Source organism: Trichosurus vulpecula, chromosome 9 (genome assembly GCF_011100635.1).
Source record: "Trichosurus vulpecula isolate mTriVul1 chromosome 9, mTriVul1.pri, whole genome shotgun sequence".
Taxonomy (NCBI): Eukaryota; Metazoa; Chordata; class Mammalia; order Diprotodontia; family Phalangeridae; genus Trichosurus; species Trichosurus vulpecula.
Window position 1 is genome coordinate 187,020,995 of NC_050581.1, and position 20,528 is coordinate 187,041,522.

At 38.1% G+C, this 20,528-nt stretch overlaps 1 protein-coding gene and 1 pseudogene across 1 annotated transcript in view; one reads left to right on the forward strand and one right to left on the reverse strand.

The window, feature by feature from the left end:
- The window catches only part of LOC118831314 (probable C-mannosyltransferase DPY19L1), a 174,430-nt gene that overhangs the window by 92,381 nt on the left and 61,521 nt on the right, over window positions 1-20,528 (forward strand). Inside the window, exons 10-12 of the mRNA XM_036738602.1 lie at window positions 4,598-4,675; window positions 16,839-16,925; window positions 20,313-20,372. Coding sequence (XP_036594497.1) covers window positions 4,598-4,675; window positions 16,839-16,925; window positions 20,313-20,372 — 225 coding nt within the window. The remainder of the gene's footprint in view (window positions 1-4,597; window positions 4,676-16,838; window positions 16,926-20,312; window positions 20,373-20,528) is intronic.
- On the reverse strand, window positions 7,826-9,214 carry LOC118831315 (annotated as a pseudogene).

A 20,528-nucleotide genomic window follows, 5' to 3' on the forward strand; every position in this document is an offset into this window, starting at 1 on the left:
AGTATTTTACATAGTAATATTAGTATTTTCATCTGAAAAAGTTTTGCTTTGTTGTCTTATTGTTGTCATCTTAGATGAAATTATCTGGTTTTTTTTTCAAGAGTTCTTTGACTCACCAGTTCTTTTGGATTAAATTATTTCATCTCCAACTAATTTTCAAAGTACTTGTTTTTAGTTTTCAGTAATCACTTTTATAAGGTTTTGGGTTCCAGTGTTTTCCTCCTCCCTCTTTGCTCCCTCCCCAAGATGGCATGCAATCTGATATATGTTATACGTGTACAATAATATTTAACATATTTCTGCATTAGTCATGTTGCGAAAGAGAAGAATCAAAACAAAAGGGAAAAATCACGAGAAAAAAAATAGTCGGCTTCGGTCTGCGTTCAGGCTCTTATCAGTTCTTTCTCTGAATGTGGATAGCTTTTTCCATCATGAGTCTTTTGAAATTGTCTTGGATCCCTCTATTACTGAGAAGAGCTGAGTCAATCACAGTTGCTGTTACTGTGTACGATGTTTTGGTTTTGCTCACTTCACTGAGCATCAGTTCATGTATATCTTTATAGGTTTTTCTGAAATCTGCCTGCTCATTATTCTCATCTCACAGTAGTATTTTGTTACATTCAAATACTACAGCTTTGTACATTGTTTTTAATGATAACTCCAAGCTTTTCCCTCCAACAAGGGCCCATCTTGTTAACAATATTCTAGCGTTATTGTCGTTTGGTTCTACGTGCTTTGTTACAGTTTCTGAAGAATTAAAGTTGCAGGTTTCTCAGACAGATACATGAAGGGAGCCAGGAGAGAGAGAGAACCAAAAAAAAAGAAAAGAGGACATATGACAAGAGTGAGGTACAACCTCTGAAGAACACACATGGTCGATAAGGAGATGGAAGACAGCTGCATAGAATGCAATAATTTGATCCACTTGTGACCTACTTTGGTGGAGGAAGGTGCCCCCCATGGAGACAAGTATCAAAGATTATCCCCTGGTTCAACTTGACCTCTGGAAAGTATGAGCTTTAACCAAGTCAGTTCCAATTCATTTTACCTCATTGAAAATATCTGCAAAGATTTAGACTGCCTCAGAAAGTGGACTGTTTTGAATATTAGTATTTCTTTTTGAAGTCACTGCAAAAGCTTTGAGTCAAATACTTTTGTAATTTGTGGTTTATCCTTATTAGTATACTTATTCATTCATTTATTCGAGAGGCAAATATTTATTGATGAGCAGTGTGAACCCAGAACCATTTTATGTTTTAGGACACCTAGATTATTTTTTCTAGCATGGTTTTATGCAGTCTTTAATAGAGTGTCTTTGTCCTCTATCATTTGTACAGCTTTGTTCACTCCAGGAATTTTGGTATATTTAACTCCACATGTTTTTAGAGTGTACACAGTTACCATATTAATTATAACTACTTTTTTCTGCCCAATCTGGTATTAGCAAACATAATCAGTGTAGTTGACATCTGTTGTTTAACTTATTGGTGAAAATATTAAATATCGAAGCAAACATTAATCCGTACAATTTTGTATATTCATTTCTGGGAAATTGTTAGGTATATATTCTATTCTCTTAAAAGTGAAATACATGGAGATAACTAATACAAGAAATAATAGCACTTCTGTAATGCTTTAAGTTTTGCCAAGTGCTTTATAAATATTATCTCATTTCATCCTTACAGCTACTCTGATGTTAATATGATTTGCCCAGGGTCACAGCTAGTAACTGTCTGAGGCTGCATTTGAATGAAGGTCTTCCTCACTCTGAGTACACTGTTCACTATGCCACCCCACTGTCTGGATATTGATTAATTATATTCCAATCATTACCCTTTCTCCCGACAACAAAAATGAGTTAGTCGTACATTTCAGATGTAGGACTGCCCCATAGATGGTTTGTCCTTTGTGTTTTTTCATCAACTTCTTCCTGATCCCCTGCCCTGGTTTTCTCTTATGTTCTTCAGCCACTGGGGAAATGTGAGGACAACTGAAAAGCTAGTTTGTGAGTAAAGGGGAGCAGAGCGGCTTCAGGAACTCTGACCTTGGGGGGTATCCTAGCTTGCTGAAGGATCAAGTGCACTGACTGATGAGCAGTAGTTCACTTTTCAATCTAGTGTTAATGATGGAGTGAAAGAGAAATTGTGAGAAAACCTTTTTTTTTTTTTTGTGCAGTGTTATCTGATACATTTTCCCTAAGATTAGCAGCCCTTTTTTTTTTGACAACTCCTTGTATGTCTGGAATGTAACTGGAAGTAATCCTAAAATTTTCCATTGTACTTTGTCTAGATCTCTCCTTTGCATGTATCATAATCTGACTTGTGTTATATTTATTTGTACTTGTCTTTTATTCCCGTTATTAGGTTGTAAGCTCCTTTAGGGCAGGGGCTGTATTTGTTTCATCTTTGTATCCCAATTGCCTATCATATGTAGCTTACACATAACAGTTACTTAATAAATACGACTTGAATTGTTCAATTAACCTCTTTGCTCACTTTTCCATGTGTTTTATTTAGCTTGGTCTGTAAAACTAGCTACCCATAAACACATAATTAATGTTTTAAAAATTAAATAAAAACGTATAAAGAATGCTTAGTTCTAACTTTTTAAATTATTAGGAAGTTGGTTTAAATGAAAATTGCGTTTTCTAAAGTTATGTATGAAAGAATATTGAACAAAATACCACATTGAGTTATAAAATTAGTCTTTTGTTCACATAAAAATTGAAACAGTTTAATTGAATTTCTAATATAGAAAGATTATCTATAGAGGTATATGTATAATGGTATTTTAATGGTGGATTTGTGATCTTACTGATGTGAATATTTTTCCTGTGGTGTGTTCATTCATGATTTTTTCCATGCTGTCCGACTCTTATCTATGTCCCCTCTTAATTCCTTTCCAGGGGGTTTATTGACCTTGCTAGGGCCTTCCTTTAACTCTTGACATTGCGTGGATACTTAGAGGAGCATGTGGGATTTTCATCCATGATCGCTTCCTCTCATGCCATGACCAGACATTTTTCCTGTGTTATTCTTTATTGATAATATGTTGTAGACTACTTGAGCCCACTCATATACTTCTCACTTCATTAGATGACTTGAGACTTTAATGCTTACTAGACTGGTTTTCTCTGGCTTATCACCATATAACATCACTAAAAGAATACTGGGCCTTGGTTTGAGGAAAAAGGGTCCTTAAAAGCACTGCAGACCTTTCCTAAAGGCAATACAATCCACCTCTTGTTCTCTTCAGTCTGGGGGTCAATTCATTGTTTATCCTCAGTGTCCAAGATCTATTTTGTGATATACCATCAAGCTTTGTGGATTGTACGTCATCTTGCATATCAGAATCTGTGTAACGGGCATACTTTGTACATGTTGTTTCTCTTGTTCGAAGAGTCCGACCAATGTCTTCTGTGTTAAGAAGTTTTCCAGTGTTTTTTGATTGGGTCATTTTCCACAAAGTTATCTCTGTTGTCAGATCTTTGTAGCAGTCTTGCATGATTTTAAATATATTCCTGGGAGACACCTTGTTGGAGATCCTTTAAGGTGGTGTTTTGCTGCATTGAATAAAATTCTTTTTTTAGTCAACGTATGTTAACACAGTGGGATAGTGTATTGTGTACCGTTTAGGCAGTTGTATTACTGTAAAATCTACTAATTTTTGATATTCTGTGCTTGTTTTTCAACCTTTACCAGAGGTAACTCCAAAATACATGTGTATTATTCTCATAAAAGTTTTTTTAAAAGAAAATAGGCATTTGAGATAGTAGTAACTGGTATTTTCTTAGTAGCCTCTCTTTAAGTAATATAATAATATCTCTCTTGAGGTTTGGACTAGGCCACTTTCTGGACAAGGATTTCATGTTTAGAGAATCGACAACTAAGCTAATGTTTATAGACAGCCTAAAAATAGGTGATTCTTACCAACTTGGGCCCCCTTTTCCACCACACTCTCACTGTTATGGCAGAAATGGGTCTGATATTAGACTAAGGAATGTCTGTTTCATGAATGGCCAAGGCCAAAGAATCTATTGCCAAGTGGCCAGTCTGCTCACGAGCCTCTCTGTATGTAATGAGACCAGACCTGGTAAAGAGCACATACTTCGTTACCAGAACTGTGCTGTGAGCTTTTTTGTCAGGGTAGAGCGTGCCAGAGTCTGGGCATCAGTGGCCAAGTTTTTGAGAAGCCCTGGTCACTTCATGCTACAGTATAGGAAATCAAAATATTGGCACATTAAAATCCTTTATAACTGAACATTGAGATAGCTTATACTGAATAAACTTCTAATGGAGATGAAAATGTGGAATTATGAGCCAGTCTTTTATAAAAAATAATATACATTTACAAAATAGAGGAGTACTTTTATTCTTTTGGTTTTGCTTTCGAAACATTGAGTTACTCTGTGGTTGAGTTGAGGTTTCTTGTTTTACAAATAGACGTTGATTTTTGGGAGCCATTTGTCAGGTGTCATTGAAAGAGAATAAAAAAGATAATGCCAATATGCTTAGAAATATTTCTTTAGTATGTTAAGTATCTCAAACTAATAATTAAATTTTATACAACATTTTCATTGTTTCTCTCTTTTTTTCAGATGGCCTCATTATTTCCTATGTATGTTGTGGGGTATATTGAGCCATACAAATTGCTGAAGATCATCTTTGTGAACATGGTAATTTTTTGTTATCATTTAATTTGATATTAAATTCAGATAGTTTCATGCAAGTTTACTAAATACTTCACATACTTTATTATAGAAGTTTAACCAAAGTAGTCCTAATTAAGACATAGTAATTGGACTTTGCATAGTAACATTTTTTGTCATTCAGTTATTTTTAGTCATGTCTTACTCCTTGTGACCCCATTTGGGGTTTTATTGGCAAAGATACTTGAATGGCTTGCCATTTCCTTTTCCAGCTCATTTTACAGATGAGGAAACTGAGGCAAACTTGGGATGAAGTGCCTTGCCCAGGGTCACACAGCTAGTTAAGTGTCTGTGGCCAGATTTGAATTCAGGAAGCTCAGTCTTCTTGACTCCAGGCCCGGAGCTCTGTGCCAAAAGATAATAATCTTTTGTAATTTCGTCTTTCTCTGTGTTTTATAATCCCTTCATCTTCCCTGTTCCCTCCATTCTCTCCACTCTTTAGTTCTTTCTCAGTTCATTAACCTTGTACTGTCTGTCCTGTCTTCTTTTCTTTCATGTCTTGACCCCTTGGTAATTCAGCTTCTCTTTGTCCTGTCACTCATCATACCTTTTGAAACTTCATCTCTGGATTACTTTCACCATTCATCCCATTTGTTCCTCCTCTTCATGTGCTGCTGAACAGAGCTAAAAGAAAGCAAGAAACTGCTGACTGGGTACACTAAAAATTTATTAGCCACTCTCACTTTGACCTGCAGTGGAGCAAGACAATGATTCTCTCCACCTTGGTAGATTACCTTCTGCACTTTTCCTTGCAATTGTTTAATGTGTTCTCATCTCTTCTCAAACATTCTATGACACCCCCTCCTCAGCCCTCTCTGATTAGGACCTTACCTTATAGCTCACCAAAAACATTGATAGCATTACCTGAGAGCTCTTTCCCCTTATTCTTCATTTCATATCACTCAGATAGCTTTCCCTGCTATTTACTCCTCCAGTCTGGTCTCAAATGAAGAGGTGGCTTTGTTTCTTGCCAAGACCAAACCCTCTACATGCACCCTTGACTCCAATCCCTCTCAACTTGTCTGGCAAATTGGTCTGTCTTCCCACTCCCTTTAATTTTCCTTCTCTCCCTGTCTTCTAACTTCATTTCTGATACCCAAAAATGTCTACTCACTTATCCCTAAGAAAAACATCTCACTTGATCCTACATTTCCCTGTGAACTATTTTGTAAATCTCTCTCTCCTTTGTAGTGTAGAAAGCCATCTCCACTCATTGCTTCCACTTCCTTTTCTCTCTCTTCTAAACCCTCTGCAATCTGTTTTCCAACCTCATAATTCAAACTAAAATTGCCCTCTCTGAAGTTAGCAGTGTTGTTTTAATTGCTAAATGTGATGGCCTTTTCTCAATCCTCATTCTTCTTTGACCTCTCTGAAGCATTTGACACTGTTGATACCTCTTTCCTGCATAACCACTCCTCTCTGTTTTCTTGTGACACTGCCCTCTACCAGTTCTCCACTCATCTCTCTGATCATTAACTTCAGGCATCTCCCAAGACTTTATCCTAGGGCTTTTTCTTTTCTCTTCTGTATTGTCTTGCTTGGTGATCTCATCAGATTCCATGGGTTCAAGTGTCATTTTTCTGCAGATGATTCTCAGATTTAGATATCCAGCTCTAATTTTTCACTTGAGCTATAGTCACCCATTGCCAACTGCCTCTTTGATATCTTAGACTGGATTTCTCAGAAGTAACTCAGGCTCAACACGTCTAAAACAGAATCATTTCTCCGCCCCCGCTCCGCCCCAAACTTTCCTATTACTGTTGAGGGCACTGTTATCCTTCCAGTCATCCACGCTAACAATGTTGATGTCTTCCTTTACACCTTATTCTCACTTCACACTCCAACTAATTACCAAATCTTGTTCCTGCCTTCTCAACATCTTCCCACTAGAACTCTTTATCTCAGTTTACAGTCACAATCCTATTTCAGGCTTTCAGTCACCTTTTCAGCTGGAATATTAAGATTGCCTAACTTGCTTACAGACTCTTCCCCATTCTAGTCTACCCTCCCCATAACTGCCAAGGCGCTTTTCCCAAAATTGGTCTGACCACATGTCACATTCACCTAGTGGGACCAAACTTCAATGTTTGGTGCTTAGAGCTCTTCATAAACTGGCCTTTTCCTACATTTACAGTCTTGTACTTAAGTCCCCTTCACCTACTTGTACGATCCAAGTACACCAGCATGCTTATGATTCTCGGACAGACACTCCATTTCCTATCTTGAGCCTTTGACCTGGCTGTTCTTACACTTGGAACACTCTGTACCCCCCACCTCTGCCCTTTATGTCCCTGGCATTCTGTAGGAAGCCTTTCTGCTTCTCCCTATTGTCAAACTAATCAGGGGAGCAGAATACAGCAGAACTATCACAGCCTTCATGTAGCCTAGCATTTTGGGCTGCCATATCACCGTTGACTCCTGGATAGTGAAAAGTGCCATCAAAACCATAGCTCATGTGAGCAAAATTACTCCACTATCGTGCTTCTCTTGTTTTTGAGCTTGAGAACTTAATTTTTCAAGTCAAGGGTAAGACTTTACTCAAATACTGATAATCTCAACAGTCTAGATATCCCCTCTATCTCTTTAGATTTTGTCCTGTCTGTATAAGACTGCCAATTCCGTGTCTCTTGTCTGTGTCTTCGTGAATTATACATCCTGTGTGTCTTCCTTCCTTTGCTCTCTCTTGACATACAAGTTTACCAGTGACGTTAGCAAAGTTCAATGATTTTCTCCCCCTCTCCTAAGACCAAATCTTCTTTTTTGATCCTATATTTCTTTGATGATACCATTTATTTGTTTGTTTTTCTATCCCCCGAAGTTAGTGCAAGCACACTTTAAATGCTTTAAACAGATGCTGGTTGACTGATTTCTATTCTGTAAGGTTTCTCTATTATCCTTTGAGTGATTCTCAATTTTAATTTTTTAAAGACTGTAGTGTTCATGATGGATAGTCATACAACAATCCTGATAGAATTAAAAGATGTTCCTTACTTTTAGAGTGAAGAATAGGATCATTAATGACACTCTTATTTTTTTGCTATAAAAATTTGATAGTATTTGTTTATCATCTTGGAATACAAACAGGATCTTTTAATGTGAAATGTTTACTTAACCTATTCAGTCATTATGATCATCATCCCAGTCCTTTTTTCCTGTGGGAGGTTTTGGCCCCCATCTGGTCTTGCCATGATTATCTGTCAACTCTGACGCAGTGACTGCAGCAGCAGTAGCCGTCTTGATAGCTCAGTCTTTTTCCAGGTAAGTGTCTAGAATGCCAGTTCCCAATATATCCTTTACTGCAACAGTTCAGCCTCGGTATCCAGTCGAGCATTTTTGTTTCCTTCTTGATATACCGCATCAAGTTTAAAGATCTCTTCATTAGCCTTGACTCTTGAATTTTCTGCTACCCTTTCTGTGTCATCCACTAGATTATCTGGAGAACCTCAGAGTATTAGTGTGGAAACGGTGCCGTCTTCCTTTTCATGCTTAAAAACAACCCCTTGTTTGTGCGCCCCCAGCCTCTGACAGGCACCGTCACAGTGGCCCATTTCTTCAGTCAGGGCAGGAAGGGCAATAGCACCAGCAGTTCTACACAGCCTTGGAGATCCTATTGTTGCCGTGTCTGCAGCTTTGCCACCTGTTACTGTTAGATTTGCACCAGAATCAGCAAAAGCCTTAACTTGTGAATCCGTAAGATTTTCTTCTCCTTTGCTAAAACTCGTTAGTTTTTCTGCATTCTTTATCTGTACTGTTCCTTTATCTTGAGTTATCATGTCATCAAAAAGACAGGAATACACCGCTATTTTATTTGTTTCACTGAAGTTACATCACCTTCAGTTTCTTTCTTAAAACCATACCATGTAGTACTAAAGAGGAATGGATGCCAGAACCCACAGTTTTATCCACACTGATATTATCCACACTGAAGTGACCAGAATCAGGAAAAATAGATACACATGCCTGGGAAATAAGCTTTGGCAATAGGACTTCATTTCCATACCGCTTGCTCATAATGGGTGTCTGAAGCAGAGCTGATAACTTCATCAATATCTCTAAGACATTTTGCAGAATGATGTACCAAATCAGGAAGAATTTCATGGGCTTTTCTGCAAGCTATTTCATAACCTTCTATAACCTGAAACAGGGCACTTTTCAGGAGCTCTTCATCTGACTCTAGAAGGGCTCCAGCAAACACAATGACAACATTTGTGCCATCCCCAACCTTTCTCTCTTGCGAAATTGAGAAGCCATTATAGCATTTTTTTTTGTAGTGGGATGCTGTACTTTTAGCTCTCCTAAAATAGGAGCTGCATCATTTGTCACAAACAGCTTCTCCAGATGATTGATAACCATTTGGTTCATTCCATTTGGTCCATGTGCAGTATGGAGAGTCCGAGCAAACTCCTTACATGCTTGTGTATTCCTACATACGGCTTCTTCTAATCCTGAATAATGTTTAGCTCCTTCTTTCAGCATCTGGGTGAAACCCAGAGTCTTGGAAATGTGTAGTGCCGTAGCTGGATACTAATTATGCATCACAACGAACAAAACACCGTGCACACCAGAGAAGAAGCATGCGCTGCCAACTCTGGTATTTAAAGACAGTCCAGTCTGTTCTCTTCTGCCCGTTCAATTTTCAATCCAGTTCATTGTTTGTTTACATTATTCCTCCTTTCCATCCTCCTTCCTCCCCCTTTTCTTTATCCACTCATAAGATCATATAGAGAAAGAACACATACTGATAAATGCAGTCTTTTGGTTAGCCATCTAATTGCATTTCTTATCTGGACAGTGGATATTTTTTCAACAAATTGCTTTTTTCCTGTGGGAGTGATTAAGCCAAATTCTTTTGAGTGGTCACGGATCATATTAGAGAGTTCCAGGGATTGATGTAACCAGCATGATATTATCTACAAAAAAAGCACCATTTATAGGAAGTTCTACTTCATCATGGTCCTACCACTAGATCTTTTCTGTAATGGTGGCAGACACTTTGACAAGAATGCATCTGCTTACCTTATGTCTTGCCCGATGATAACTGGGTTATTAGGCAAGTCTATTTTAATTTTGCATGGGAGACACCTCGATAGTCAAGTTTCTTAGCACCAAATTAAAACCATTTTAAAAAATCAAAATACAATAAATACAATGTGAACAATAATACAGTGTGATCTTGTACTCTCTGAGTCTCTCTCAAATGTTGGATGTGTGGTAAAGATGTGCACTGCTGTTGTCATTTGTAAAATTTTGCCTGTCTCCTACTTCTGTCCTTGTTAAAGATGCCCTTTGTGTATGTGTGTAGCTGGGAAAATAGACATGTAAGTTAGTTTCTTCAGTCAGGTTTTTCTTTGGTATTAATAATATTTGTAGTTTTTTACCATGCCTTTGAATTCAATCTTTCCATTTCTCCACCTTTCCAAGATAACTCATTAATCAATTGATACTTCAACACCCTAACGGTTGTTTTGCCTCCAGCAGCATCTTCTCCTGCGTGCACTTGTTCTAGTCCTGCTCCTTCCCCTACGCCCTTTTTTGTTGGTGCTGTTTCATCTGTCTCCGTAAGGATGTCTAAAGCTGTGATGTTAGAGTCAGCGTGTGGTCATTTGGTGGTGAAAGGATTTGTTATGACAGTCTTTTTGCAGATCTTTTCCACTTTATTTCTGTTTTTTGTTGTCCTTCTTGACTTCCTTATATATATGCCTTTACTTATTACCATAGTTGGGCTCCTTGCCAAACTTTTCCTCAAGCTAGTTTTACCAGTTTATTGCTTCTCTTTGTTTTATGGAATGATAACTATTAATTTTCCACCATTTTTCTCTTTTAAGATTTAACAAACATTTATATTCTAAAGTGGTGCTGCCCATGGCTACTATCTCCCTCTTGGCAAGTAAGTCAAATGTTTGCTAACTTAGGTTCTTTTTAGGCTCTTTTTATCTCCTCATTGTGACAGTTGATTTTTGTTGGCCCAATTTCCAAATGAAATTAATGTAATCAATTTCTTTGTTATTTATTGCATCCATATCCCATCTTTTTTATCTTCAATAACCTGTCTAAATGGCTTGTTATAATTGTTTCCACTACATAGCCTATCTTTCAATTCCCATTTTAATTTAATTTTGACTGTGAAATAGAAGGTAAAAGAACTGAACTTGGAGACAGTAGGATCTGGGTTCAAATCCCTGCTAAGACACTGATAAGATGTGTGACCCTGGGCAAGTCACTTTACTCATACAGGCCTCATTATTCCCTTTTATATCATTACTTCTTTTTATATGAGAGGGTTGGACTGGAGGACCATCTGTTTCTAAATCTGTGATCCCTTCATCTTTAATAGGAAGTTGGTGGTCTGACTACACTCAGACAACTGTTTCCTTACTGTCTCCCAAATAATAAGTCATTGTCTGACTGTCAAAATACTGTCAATTTTAAATAAAATATATTTATAAAATTTTAAAAATACTATTAATTTCATTTTTATTATAATTAGTTCTTGCAGTATCTGGTGCTTTCAGATACTTTTCTTAGGAAAAGTATTGCCTTACTGATGTGAGGCTTTTTACATCATAAACAAGTCCTTGGTATATTTTATTTCTTATTCCTAATCCACATTTGCTGAAATTTGATATCATCATCCTTCCTTAACTTTGGAATAAAATCAGTGAGTGTCAAAGCATATATTAGTTTAATTTAGAGGGTCTTATCAAATTCTTCATAGGATGGCTATTCTTTCTTTGCAATAGATATTGATACCCAGGCTCTATCATACCATAGTCTTTTTGTAAATACTTATGAACATTGTAACATGAAATGTTCAGACATCCCACAACATTTTCTTGTTACCTTTTAATCTATGAAAAAATAAATTCTACCAACTCTTTTGCCTTTCTAAAGAAGACATGTGAGCCATCTTTACATGTAGCTACAATGTCCTTAGGTGGTCTTAGTGAATTTATAGCAAGAATATCAAAATTGCTAAGATTCAGAGTACCACAAGCTAATTTTCTAGTTGTCATATGAAATTTGTTATTCTGAACAAGACTACATTTTTACCTATTTGATTTTGTCTTAGAGTGGGACAGACTCTAACCTTTTGAGATTTCATCGAATCCTGAATCATCCAAGATATTAGCTATACTTTCTAACTTTGTGTCATCTGCAGATTTAATAAAAATGCCGTATTTTACCTTTACCCAAGTCATTGATGAAGATATGAAGCCGCCTAGGGCTTAGCCTGGATCCCAGGGGTGCTTCACAAGAGCCCTGGGGGACTCTACTATTTTCTCTGGGGCCATGAGATCATTGATAGTGAGCTGGTTTGTGGGTCTGATCATTGCAGTAGCTCTGAATCCAACTAATTGTGTACTATCATTGAGCTCATGTCTTTCTCTTTTTTCCAGAAGAGTAACGTGATTCTTTGTTAAAATCTAGGTAAACTATATCTACAGCATTGTTCTGAGCTACCAGTCTAGTGGGATTGAGATATGGACTGGTCCTAAAATCATTGTTATAGTGAACTCAGTGAAGAATCTCCCTCCTCTGATGCAGGTTGGCATTGTATCTCAACTTAAAGTCTTAGCTCCTGGGAGCACTGAGAAGCTAGGTGACTTGATAAGGGTGACATAGCCAAGATTGTGTCAGAAGTGGAACTTGAACCCAGGTCATCTTGGATTTCAGCCTCATTATCTTGCCACCATTCTAGGGGTCACTCATATCCATCCAACATCCCTGTCCAAATCAGAAATAAAATTCATTGTCTGAGAAGCCCTGTTGTTGAAGACAACATTATGGGTCTTTGTGACCTTCCTTGAATTCTCTTACTATCCATTCTTACCATATTATCAGCCTATGTTCTTCTTCAGGCCTACATTTATTTGGCAATATCTTTCATGCTGCTTCTCCTTTACAATCTTTGCAGTATATTCCAGCCTACTTTGACTCACCATATCTTTGCTCAACTTGATCTCGAAGGAGGGTGTTGTGTTTCAGACAGTATCCCCATTGCTTTTCATCATTTGGGAAATGACTAAACAAATTATGGAGTGTAAACAACAAAATGTAATTGTGAACATGCAGTGAATTGGAAGAACTCCATCAGTGAAGAAGTACTTGTTAAGTGTGTAGTCCATGTGCCAGGCACTGTGCTGGCGTAAGAGGCATAGTACAGAGAAGCTGAGCAGGGGGACTTGGAGAAGCTGGTACAGAGTGAAGTGAACTGCCTGTGCCTTTAATTCCAGTGCTTTAGTGGAGGGGATCTTTTAAAAAGAAGCAGAAGGCAGTGTAGTTAGAATCATCTAGCCATCATGATCCCAGAGAAGAGTTGGGAGACTGTGAGCATAGAACACTGCATATATTATCAGACTTGATTGATGTGCTTGTTAATTTTTCTAAATTTCTTTTATCCTTTATAGCTTATTAGTTGTAGCAGGGTAAGGGGATGTATTAAAAAATGATGGTAATGTAAAAACAAAAGGTATAAGTAAAAATATGGGCCTTAGTTTCAGGGAAAATCTGGTGGTCATTAAAGGAAGTTTGAATTCCCCATGAAGGTAGTCCAGTAACATTGTTGCTCCTGGTCAGTTCTGGACCCATTTGCATTGTCCAAGACATGAACTATGTGTGTGTGTTGTTCACGTACACTTCATATTTGGATATTATTAAAGCAATTCTTCATCGGTTTGGCTCTTCATGTCTGGAAAGTTTGGCTAAAATCTTTTAAGTGATTATGGATCTGATTTAGAAAGCCCTCTGAAGCTCAATGCAGGCAACCCAGTATCATTTGCAAAGAGAGATACTTATCTGGTAGATGTCATCATCCATACAGAACTCCTATTCCTCTTGGACTTTTCATGGGTTATTCACTAATCTTCCTTTCAGCAGTACATTCTAGAATTCTGCTGGGAATCCAGGTAATCCCATTGACCTTTACTTTTCATGTGGCTGTATATGAAAACCATGAACCATATGCCCCCTACAGTTTTCTTCTTTAAACTAAAAATGGGTACATGGTTTTTAGAGCTATAAGGGACTTGAGAGATTCCCAAGGCAAAACCCGCTCAAGCAAACTGAGATTTAGATTTAAATGGACTTGCCTGGGTGCACAAAGCTAGTGAGGTCTTAGGTAGATTTCCAGGCCATGTGGGAGACTCCAAGTCCTGTGTACTGCTATCACAAATTCCTCTGATTACTTAACTGGCTCCTCATACGACACTGTTTCTAGTCACTTATTGTCTTTTTCCTTTCCTCTGGACATGTTGGACAGTCAGAAGCATTTACATGCTACACGCTTGAGATACATCAGGCAAAACACAGTCCCTGCCCTTAAGCGATTCACAATCTAATGTGGAAGACAACAAGCGAACACATACGTACCAACAAGCCATATACAGCATGCGTGGGAAATAATGAACTGAGAGAAGGGACTAGACTCAGGGGAAATGGGAAAGGCTTCTTGTAGGTGGAACTTTAGCAGGGACTTGAAGGAAGTCAGGGAGGCCTGGAGGCGGAGAAGAGGAAAGCATTTCAGGCATGGGGGATGGCCAGAGAAAATGCCTGGAATGGTGAGATGGAGAATCTTGTTTGTTGAATCATCAGGGGCTGGTATCACCGGATCAAAGAATATAAGACAGGGAGTAAGGTGTAAGAAGACTGAAAATGTGAGGAAAGGGTGAGGTGAAGAAGGATGGGAGTTTATGGGACTGATAGCGTTGGACCATTGCTATAGAAAAATCATTTTGGCCATGGCGTGGAGGTTGGACTGGAGTGGTCAGAGACCAGAGGCAGGCAGACCCCTCAGCAGCTATTGCAGTAGTTCAGGCATGAGGGGATGAGGGCCTGCACCAGGGTGGGGCTGTTGGAGGAGAGAAGCAGGGCATATTTGAGAGATGCTATAAAGGCAAAATCAACAGGCCTTTGTAACAGCTTGGAAATGGAGGGGGTGAGAGAGAGTGAGGAGAAGTTGTGAGTCTGAGGGATTGGGACAGGTGTATTAATTAAATCCATAGAACCTGATGAAATCACTAAGTGGAGTAGCAGAGAGAGAGAAGAGGAGGACCCAAGACAGAGCCTTGTGTGACACTTACATTTGGAGGGCATGACCTGGATGAAAATCCATCAAAAGGAGGTAGAGAAGGAGTGATCAGATAGGGAGCAAGAGATCTAGGAGAAAGGGGTGTCCCACAAAACCCAAAGAAGAGAATTGCAAGGAGGGTGATGTGATGAACAGTCTAAAAGGACGATGAGGATTGAAAAAAAGTGATTGGATTTGGTGGTTAACTTGGGAGAGATCGCTTTCCTTTGGATAATGAGGAAAGAACCAGGGGTGTGTGGAGTTAAGAAAAGAGTTGAGAGGAGACCATGTGGAGATACCTAATGTAGATGGTCTTCTCAAAGAAGGTTACAACTTTTCAATGTCCCTTGCAAAATGTGACTAAATTCTAGTACAGAGCACTCTTAACCTTGGTCATTATATTTCATTAATGCAGCCTCAAGTTGTATGAGTTTTTTGACTTCCATATCATACGTCATATTAAACTTACTGCAACTCTTAAGTTTTTTTCTTATAAATTCATATCTAACGTCTTCCATGTCTTGTATTAGTGCAGATGACTTTTTAAATCCAAGTGTAGAACATTGCATCTATCCCTTCCTATTACCTTTTATTTTGTTAGACTAAGCCCTTCGTTTTAGTCCATTAAGATTTTTTTTTGGCCCCTCACTCTGGGTTCCAGTGTTTTCAGCTTCTTATCTGCAAATTTAACAGTGAACGCAGCCTCTGTGTTATCATCACAGTTACTAATAATGCTGTGAATAGAACGGAATCCAAGAACAAACTCTTTTGGTATACTAATAGAAACCTTCTACCTGGTTGACATTAATTGATTGACTTAAAAATTTTGCATCCTGCCATTCAGCTGTTCATGAATCCATCTAATTGTACTTTAATTTAGATAATTCTCCATTTTCCATGAAGATAAGTAAACTTTGCTTTAATACATTTCCACAGTCAAGATACACTCTGCCTACATAACTCCATAGATTTAGTTAGGAAGAATTCATATAGAACCTACTATATTCCAGGCCCTGTACTAAGCACTTTTAAATGTCCTTTTGTCTTCATAATAACCCCGTGGATTAGGTGATGCTCTTTCCATTTTACATTTGGGGAAACTGGCCGACAAGTGGCTTTCCCAGGGTTACCCAGCTGGTAAGTGTCTGAGGTCAGATTTGAACTCAGGTCTTCTTGATTCCAGGCCCAGCTCTCTATTTACTGAGGTATTGAACCCTAACATGAGACAGTCGGAGTTGGAAATGGCATAACTTGTTCTTAATAAACTTAACATTTTCCTTTAAAACATTTACAAACAACCAGACTGGCCATCTTTCCTTGGCTGGAGTCAAGATCACTGGTGTCCAGTGTGTGGAATCTACCTTCTTTCTGTTTGGGGGACATTTGTCAACTCCACTCTTTTGTTGGCTCTTCTGTTCTTGCAGATTATTTAGAGATCATCACTGTCATTCAGGGATAGAGCATCAAGTTCTGCCAGTAGGCCATGGTGTAATTCATGGTAGTCAAGAGGTGAACTGTGAGTTAGGTGGTCTTAATCATCCATCACTTTATCTTGGACTGTAATTCCTAGCAACCATTTTTGTTGGTTTCCTTTTGGTGTAAAGATCTCTTTCTTGAAAGAAAAGATGGAAGAAAGCTGGGTATTTCAAGTTTTACTTTTAACTTCAGTTACTTGAATACATTTTCATTCAACAACAGACAAGAGACTTGAAAGTGGAAGATTTATTCAAATAAGATAGAAAACTAATGTCTATAACTTAGTTTTCTTTTACATTCCTCTCTGTGAAAAGTAGTGAAGTTGATTTTTTTTCTCATTAATTTTTGACCAAATTATAGATGAAGAATAAATGGACTGCATATAGCTTATTGTCTTTAATCTTATTGCTAAAACACTTCCATTGAAATTGCTTTAGAGTTTTATTTAAACTTCATTTGTGCCTTATTCTTATCCCTGCCCATAACAGTTTCTTTGGTAATAGAAGATGGCACATTGCCTATATACTCTTTATGCATGACAAAATATTACATAATAAATACTATTTTATCTTTTTTTTGTTTTTTCAGGTTTCTATTATAATCTGTTTTGTTTTAATGTTTGGAAATCGCACATATTTATCATCTTATTTTGCCTCCTCTTTGATAGTAACATGGGTAAGTATTTGTTCAGCTAATATTGTTTTTCCCCCGTTAAATAGAAAATGTTTTTGACCCAGGCTTAGGAGATGTACTGGAGAGTACAGATTCTTATTTTTTCACTAATAAAGCAGGAATTTCCCAAATAGTTAATTTCCTTTCTCACCATGACAAAGCATGATTTAAAAAACCTGCCTTATTAAGCTACCAGTATTAAGATATTAAGATACCTTTTTAAGATGTTGTCAGGTCAGTCACCTGTATCACTTACTCTAAGGATGTTGTCATTGCCTAAAATATTTGGGAATTCCAATTTTGAAATCAACCATTTGAAAAAACCATTCAGAGAGTGAGTCAGGTGAATGATTAAGTTAGTTAATGAAGTCTTTGGTCAAAAATGAAAAGTCATAATGAAATGAGTATTAGAAAGAGGGCTGGCCTTGGAATCATGGGAAACTGAGAATGAAATTCTGCCCCTAACAATGACCCAGATTGTCCTATGAACAAGTCACAGCCCCCTTTTGCTCAGTTTTCATCATCTGTAAAATGGGTCTGATCAGAGCCATAGCCTGTGTTTCCTAAAATGTTATGAGGATCAAAAAAGATGATCGTATTATACGTAATGTACTTTTCAGCCCTTTCAGGTATGGCGTAAATGATGTATATTCTTGAATGGCTCTGAAGGCAGGGTCAGATATGTTTGATTAATGGCATTGAAACTTGAATTTAAAGAAAAGCCAACGCAACAAAGATTATGAGGGAAGAAGAAAATTGGGAGAAAATCTTTACAACCAGTGTCCCTGATAAAGGCCTTATTTCTAAAATATACAGGGAGCTGAGCCAAATTTACAGGAATACAAGTCATTCCCCAATTGAGAAATGGTCAAAGGATGTGAACAGGCAGTTTTCAGAGGAAGAAATTAAAGATATCTATAGGCATATGAAAAAATGCTCAATCACTACTGTTTAGAGAAATGCAAATGAAAACAACTCTTAGGTACCACATCTCTCCTGTCAGATTGGCTAAAATGACAAAACAGGAAAATGATAAATACTGGAGAGGATGTGGGAAAATTGGAACATTCTTACATTTCTGGTGGAGTTGTGAACGGATCTGGCCATTCTGGAGAGCAATTTGGAACTAAGCCCAAAGGGCTATAAAAATGTTCATACCCTTTGACCCAGCAATACCAGTTCTAGGCTTGTATCCCTAAGAGATCACACAAGTGGGAAAAGGACCCATATGACCAAAAATATTTATAGCGGCTCTTTTTGTAGTAGTAAGGAATTGGTAATCAAGGGGATGCCCATCAATTGGGGAGTGGCTGAACAAGTTGTGGTATGTGAAGGTAATGGAATACTATTGTGCTATAAGAAATGGAGATGATACGGACTTCATAATAACCTGGATATGAGGCTGAGCGAGCAGAGCAGAACCAGGAGAACATTATACGCAACCACAGATAGATGGATTCTGTGATGACTAACCCTGATAGACTTTCTTCTTCTCAGCGATACAAGGTGCAAAGACAGCTCCAAAGGACTCATGATGGAGAGAGCTATCTACATCCAGAGAAAGAACTATGGAGTCTGAATGCAGATTGAGGCCCACTTTATGCTCGCTTTTTTTTCCCTTCTTTTTTTTCTCTTTTGTTTTTGGGGTTTTTTTTTTTGGTTCTGTTTCTTCTTTCTCATGATTCATTCCATTGGACATAATTCTTCTTTACAGATTGACTATTGTGTAAATAAGTTCAATGTGAAGTTATATGTAGAAGATATGTCAGATTCCATGCTGTCTTGGGGAGGGAGGGAAGGAGAGAGGGGGAAGAAAATCTGGAACTCAAAATTATGTAGAACCGAGTGTTGTAAACTAAAAATAAAAAATCTCAAAAAAAAGTTTTTGAATTAAAAAAAAAGAAACAAATAAAAACACACATTTTGATGTACACACTCTGATGTGATAGTTAATCATTTCACTTCAAGTGTGCGAAGGGTTTCTCTAACAGATATGAGAAAAATGGTGAACCTAAGGTTATAGCATTGGGTTTTACATGGTCCGTGGGTATGGTGTTGTAATGGCAAGCATGGTGAGACTTTCTGATGTGTTTTGTTTTGGAGTGGTTCTCAGCACTAAGATAATCAAGTGCCTTTTGAGTCTTGCCTTTGTTTCAATCAAGTCTTTGAATTGGAAGTCTGATGACTTGCTTAAGTCATGGGAAGGCCTAGGTCACATGGGTTTGAGTCGCATGGCTGTGAGGCCCTCTGACCTTGAAGAAGCGTATATATACTCTGAGGTCAGCATTTAGCTTGAGGGCTTACTCATGGGAAGAGAGTCCATGTGACTTGGCCAGATGGGAGTCTAGGTAGTAGCCATTGGAGCCCCCCTGGCTTTGAAAGCCTAGATGTTGGTGCTTCTCCTTGGTAACAATGTACATATTGCTGTGGACACTGATTTTTGTTATTTGCTCTGTTTATATAATTTCTGCTTGTATTCTCTCTGAAGTTCAGGGTGCTGACTTTTTCCCCTGAACTAAGTGAATGATATATGTATGTTTAATCAAAGTGATATTGTAAACCCCTATCAAAGAACTTGTGCTAGTAGCCCTCCTGTGTGCTGGTGTCATTGGTCATACACAGCCACAGTAGCTGCTAGTAGCAGTATTGTTGCTACAGTGTGGAAGCTCACTGCCTTCTAGTCTCCTAGGAGATGCCATCCCTAGAACCAGCCAAAGCACCTTCTTCATTCTCGTCTGCTTTTTAGCATTTCGAGGGGGAGCTCCTGACTGCCTCCTCTGCCACTTCACTTTGATGGACTTCCAGGAGGAGGCTTAGAGTGCCTTTCTACTAAGAGAAGCCAATTGATTGGTTTTCATTTAATGTTGACTGGTTGTGGAACTGCGCCCAAAAGATAAATGCTCTTCTCAGTGGCGCCCAACTCATGATCATACAGTTTTGTTCCCCCTCCCCCAGCAGACTTGTCATGTGTAGTATTCCAAAGAAGGTAGAACTGAAGGAGTTGTTACTAGAGGATAATAAATAGTAGAGAGGTGAAGAACAGTTATATGCCTTTTTAAACCCTGCAATATGTCTAATGTGTTTTTGTTCTTCATTTGTGTCCAGCTCTCTGTGACCCCATTTGGGGTTTCCTTGGCAAAGATACTGGAGTGGTTTTCCATTTCCTTCTCCAACTCATTTTCCAGGTGGAGAACTGAGGCAAACAGGGTTAAGGGACTTGCCCAGGGTTACACAGTTAGGGAGTGTCTGAGGCACTCAGGAAAATGAGTCTTCCTGACTGCAGGCCTGGCATCCTATCCACTGAGCCATCTAGTTGCCCCGAGTATAAAGTGTATCCAGGTGCTAATTACATTTTCCATTTTTCTTTTATGTAATTCTCTTTCTCTCAAGGGTATCATGAAAAAAAGAAGTAAAATCCAAAAATTGCAGTCATCTGGATTTACCTTTTGGGTAAGGTTTAATAAGTTTTGGCAGTTTTTTTTAAAAAGTCTGTTTTAATTAAATATCATTTTTCTTTAAGTGTAGTTTATTTAGCCAGTACCATACTTACCTATCAAGAAAAAAATGACTAGGAGAGATTAGCAATATTTGCAAATAGTTTTTCCA